Source organism: Atta colombica, unplaced genomic scaffold, assembly GCF_001594045.1.
Source record: "Atta colombica isolate Treedump-2 unplaced genomic scaffold, Acol1.0 scaffold12, whole genome shotgun sequence".
Lineage (NCBI taxonomy): Eukaryota > Metazoa > Arthropoda > Insecta > Hymenoptera > Formicidae > Atta > Atta colombica.
Genome location: NW_017259206.1, coordinates 2,452,594 through 2,458,216, shown reverse-complemented (window position 1 = coordinate 2,458,216; position 5,623 = coordinate 2,452,594). Strand labels below are relative to the sequence as shown.

At 30.4% G+C, this 5,623-nt stretch overlaps 1 protein-coding gene across 3 annotated transcripts in view; it reads right to left on the bottom strand.

Moving 5' to 3' along the window:
• LOC108694286 overlaps window positions 1-5,623 on the bottom strand; it is an 11,468-nt gene that overhangs the window by 4,337 nt on the left and 1,508 nt on the right. Inside the window, exons 1-8 of one of the 3 annotated variants that reach the window (XM_018203678.1) lie at window positions 5,367-5,561; window positions 2,604-2,851; window positions 2,135-2,282; window positions 1,699-1,746; window positions 1,349-1,533; window positions 1,086-1,206; window positions 487-1,009; window positions 35-240 (exon numbers count right to left, since the gene is read on the bottom strand). In XM_018203678.1, coding sequence (XP_018059167.1) covers window positions 35-240; window positions 487-1,009; window positions 1,086-1,206; window positions 1,349-1,533; window positions 1,699-1,746; window positions 2,135-2,268 — 1,217 coding nt within the window. In that variant the 5' untranslated portion in view covers window positions 2,269-2,282; window positions 2,604-2,851; window positions 5,367-5,561. Of the gene's footprint in view, window positions 1-34; window positions 241-486; window positions 1,010-1,085; window positions 1,207-1,348; window positions 1,534-1,698; window positions 1,747-2,134; window positions 2,283-2,603; window positions 2,852-3,432; window positions 3,779-5,366; window positions 5,562-5,623 lie in introns of those variants that run through there. The other 2 variants (XM_018203677.1, XM_018203679.1) reach the window with 2 other exon arrangements.

The following is a 5,623-nucleotide window of genomic DNA, read 5'->3' as shown; positions in this document are numbered from 1 at the left end:
TATATATATATATATATATATGAGATATTCCAACCTGTGTCCATGATCGCTCATTAAAATTAAAATGGTACTGTTTAAATGTCCAAGATCGTAAAAATTTTTCACCCAAGAATATAAATCGTTGTCCACCACCCCGATATCGTTATAAGAGTCATGAGAAAGTTCTCCATGAAATCCAAATACAAATTTTGGCTGCTTTTTATATGTATTGAATATCGTTTTTATATAATTCATCATCACCTACATAAACATGTATACTTTAATATTACAGCAGTAAGTAAAAGTTTAACGAGAATACATAAGTCGAGGAGAAATTAATGTTTTATTTGATGGTTTGATGTAAGTACACAACTTTAAGTTGTTTTATAATTTAACACAATTATATTATTTAATATAATTTAACACAAAGATTTTGGAACATTAGCTTTCTATATATTATTTCTTTCTTTATTTTATCAGTAAATTTATATTGCATTTAATATATACCAGATGGCGTGGAGTGCCAGCTAAACAGAATTTATTATATGTTTTGAAATATGAAGAAGCGGCTAAATAATAGGTGCGCATGTAGTGATGGGTCGGTTGCTTATCAAATCCTTTTAAGCGATAAGTAAACGTCCCGATATGCGGTACATCTTCCATAAAACCTGTTATGTATCCATGTTCCTCATATTTATTCCATATCATAGGATATACGTTGACGTAATTTGCTGTGTTAATTCGTTTTCGCGTTTCTGGTAACTCAAGTTCAATCTTGCCGGTTAAAATCGGAATAAGTGCCTGTGGAGTGCCATCTCCCACGATATTATATCCCTCTAGCACCAGAGCGTTCAGTTGTTTTATGAAATGATAAGTTTTGGGCAGTTTGCGAATGAACGTGTTTCGTGACAGCGAATCAAAGCCGAACATGAGCACATTCAATTTCAAGACTGTGTTTGGTACGTTTTCCCAATTGTGCTTCTGTTTGACATACGGATCGTGTTTCACACCAGCGAGTATACTATGCCACCTAAACATATTCATTCATTGTCAGCAGAATAATAGTGTGGATACGTTTTTGAAAGTAAATAAATAAATCTACTAACACATCTCCACTTTTCGATTTGCATCTGACATCTGCAAAATCACTCTCTCTCATAATGTAGAAATCATCAGCCTCTATACCATCTAACAATTTGTTATTGTAGTCGTCTGTTCTGATAATTTCTGAAAGAAATAATAGTATGGATTACTCTCTAAATAATATTTTATAATAGTAATAATTTTACATTACGATTTTAATTATTGAAATGCATTATAATATATGTCTTTATCTCCATGTAATAAATATGTATTCTTTTTAACTTACCACTAAAGATGCATATTATGTGTCCATATTTCGTCTTTGCTTTATTAGTAATAACAAGTCTTGAACCTTCAACTATAACCCAATCTTCTGCTCCACAAGATAAGGGTGATACATCATGTATGAATTTCATTATTTCTGGACTAGAGATATTTAATTGGGGTAATTTGCATGCAACAGCACCATCTCTGCACAAATACAAATTGATAAAAGATTAAGATAGATATACATACATAAAGTTCAATATATAATTATTGTTTCTTTCTTATTTATGTCTAATTTAAAAATTCTAATATTAATTTGAATGTATGTAATTCAGCTCACTTGTTTAAGGAAGAATATCACATACATACCTTGAATAAGACTGTTCTGATTCTTTGATCAATTGTGATATGTACATTCTGAAATTATTTAAAAGTTTAGAATGTAAAAATATATATCAATATTTGATATTGTGTGTGTGTGTGTGTGTGTGTGTGTGTGTGTGTGTGTGCGCGCGTGTGTGTGTGTATGTGTGTGCGCACGCGCGCGCACGTGCGTGTGAATTAAAAACATTAAAAATAAATAAAAGTTAAATAAATAAAAAAGGCATACAGCCAATACGTCAGTTATTTGTTGCGATATAATATATTTAAAATAATCATTACAAATTGAAATTCATATACGTATCAGCCGATATTCAATCTTCATCAGTATGTTCTATTATACAATTTTTGTCCCTTTTTTAACTTTTGTTTATAAGTATTAAGCCATTATTTATTTCTAAATTGTATTAAAAATATTACTCACAATTTATTTAGATTTGACATATCGGGTTCATTAAATCCTAATTCTATTCGTATTACTTGAACAACACAAAATAAAAGTGCTATGAATAGTCCTGCTATTATACAGCGACGAAAATGGCACGCTGTGACCCTCATGATTTGTTCAGTTTCTGTAAAGTAAAAAAATATTAAAATTAACTGAGAACAAATAAACATAATTTTATTCACTATAACTCTTTATCGTGAATTTTATTTCTATTTTTTAATTTTTCTTTATCTATTGAAAAACTCATAAGCACTGTTTTTATTCTTGCAAACATCAAGGAAGGATTAAAAAATTAAAATAAAATGTCTACATATTTCAGACTAGATAAAGTATACAGTAATTTGTTTTGACAAGAATATAACGTTATTAATAATTAATATAAATCAACTTGATTTAAATAAGTTAATGAAGTTATTTAATACTAAAGAGAGGCATATTCTCTTACACGTTCAGGAGTATGATTATTAATATAAGAATGGCATTGATCCTAACTCAAATCGCCATGTGAGACTGACTACACCAGAAAACACTGTTTTCTTGTTGGCTGTTGCACAAGACAGATGTTGATTTTCGTTTATCATAATATACGTGATAATGGTGATGTATGCCAAATATCACAGATGTGGATGCCGAGAATATTTTTATATTGCAGCTGCAAATTTCAATATTGCCACTTATTCTGTTGAACTATCCCTAAAATTAATAGTAATATTATTTCTCTTTCAAATAACATCAGTACTATCAGATACATAATATCATCGTCACATACATTATATTTTTATCACATAATATTTTTTAAATTAAGTACAACACATTTATATATAATACATGTACTTTAGAAATCATGTTATATTATTATACATCTATTGTCTGTCTTATCCTGAATTCGAATCTAACTCTGATCATGTCTATGCGATATTTTCAGTACAGTTTATAATTTACTGTGTATTTTCTGATAATATGTCATTAAAAATAAACAAAGCACTTGCATTAAATTTAAATCAAGTAATAAACGGCCTTGGTAGCTCAACTATAGTATCACTGTAATAAGCCACTGTTGTAAGAACTGTGTACTGTATGAATATTTAAACAGCTATAACTAAACAATGACTTTCAAAAGTGACGACTTTCAAGTTTTTCATATTAAATGTCATAAATTACAATATGCAGTTTTAATTACAGCGTCGTTTTTTCTGTCTTATTATTAATCTTAGCACGCATACATAGCAATTGTTTAGCGCGCACGTGTTGCAAGATAAAAATGAAGCTGCTACCTCCGCATAATCACTGACGGTAGATGATTCTGATGAATGCGCCGAAACGAGACTTCCGGCAAAAATGCTCGCGTCAATTAGTAATGTTTGACAAAGAGCAGTTCGGCGGCAGAATGCATGGTACGATAGGTAAATGGCACGACGGAGTTTCCCATCGAGACTCGAGAGAATACAACGACCTCACGTACGCGAACGCACGCACCCACACAGGCTTGATTGTGAGTCTTCACAATCCTCCTTGAAGTAACGCTGCATTGTTGTGTGCGGAGGTGCAACGCAAACGTTAGGACGAGCGGTTCGTCTCAGCCGTGTTCGTACGATTGCGAGAATCTCTAAAGGGTCCAGCAGAGCGCGTCGCGAAGCATCGACGTCTCGACGTCGTCGTCACAGCTCATCGCGACGCGTTCGATATCCTGGACAAACACGGAGAGATGTCTCACCATCTCTCTCTCTCTTCAGCGAAATCGGAGCTTGTTCCGTTACGAGATATACCGTGAGATGTGAAATTCTCACTCGGTTCTCATTCGGCATGTATACATACACGACACTCACACGTGTCCGTGCGTGCGTGTGAGTAAGGGTATAGCTGAGTGCATTTACTATTCAGGGTGGTCGGGTTTTGGAAGAATAACTCGCTTTTTTTTTTGGGGGGAAAGAGAAATTTTTCCTTTGGAAGTAAAAGCTTTAAAGCTGGATTTTTGTGCTGAAATAATTCTGTGTGAATTTTATATACTAATTAATACATATTCCTCAAATCGCGCATCGAATTTATTTTCGGTCTTGAAATGTAATTCTAATGGAACTAGAGTAGTAACATGATGAAATTAAATTGATAAGCAATTTAATTATATTAAATATAATTAAATTGATAAACAATCCTAAAATTTGTAAATAATTTTATTGCAAAAAATATGTACAGATTTTAGGACCAATTTCTGGTTAAGTTAATCGACGTAAAAGTAAAAAAGTAAAAGAAGTGTTAAGCAGTCAATGTAAATCTTTTTCTCTCTTGTTCTTTTTTGAGACAAAATTTTCTATGTTAATAATCATAATGACTGAGTTAATATCAGCATCATTTTAATTAAATTGCTTAGGAATTTGTGATATTACAACTCTAATTCTGTTAGAATTGCGTTTTAAGACTAAAAATAAATTTGGCTCGCAGTTTGAGGAATTGAGTATGCAGTATATAAATTCACATAGAATTATTTCAGCACTAAAAATCCTGAGCTTGATCGTTTAGAGTTTTTATTTCCAATTCATTAATCGTGTAACCACTTTACGGTTTTGTAAGACACTTTGTATTGTTTTCCAATCTTCTTTTTAAAGATCTTTAGTTTTCTAAATAATTTTATTTAATAGATTTAATTAATAAAAGTTAGATGGAATGTTTTAAATAAAGTTTGGAAATGGAAATTATTTCCATTAAATACATATATTTATGCGTTGAAATAATATATCTATAATATTAAGATATATAAATAATATATAAGTTTAAAAAAAATTTATAAAGTAATATAAAGTTTTGTATTAAATAAAGTTTAAAGATTTTTGAGGAATGTAAATTTTTTCTTTAATTAAATTATTTTTAAATATAATACTTTTAATATATTAAAAAATAGTTTGATTATATAGCAATGAGAAAAATTGTCAAATTGAAAATAAAAATTGTGTTTCAACGTTTTTTTCATTTTTCGTGATAATTAACACAATATGATTAGCGCAAATAAGAAAAAGTATTCCAATCGGCACAATAAACTAACATTACATAATTTTGCATTCAATAATATAAATAATGTAATATACATAGTGTTACATAACAGTTATATTGTTGAGTGCGAAATTTTAACACTGTTGCAATTGATTTTTAATTGGTGTCAAATAGAATGTTTTTTAATCGTTACTCGAGAAAATTTATTGACCATCAAACGTACCTAATGCTCGGTAAATTGGATGTTGGACACTCGACAGATTTTGTCATGTCTCGAGATCATACGAGTACCACGAATGACAACACGGCGCAAATTGGATACGATCGATGAGTGACTTCGACGTCATACGATTAAAGTTCAATTTTTTCAATAAAAGAGCATATTTTCTCCATTGAATTGCCATATATATTTTTGTGTTTTTCTATTTCACAAAACACTCTCATTTGAATTGTTTGAATTGTTAAAATTCTCATTCAAAA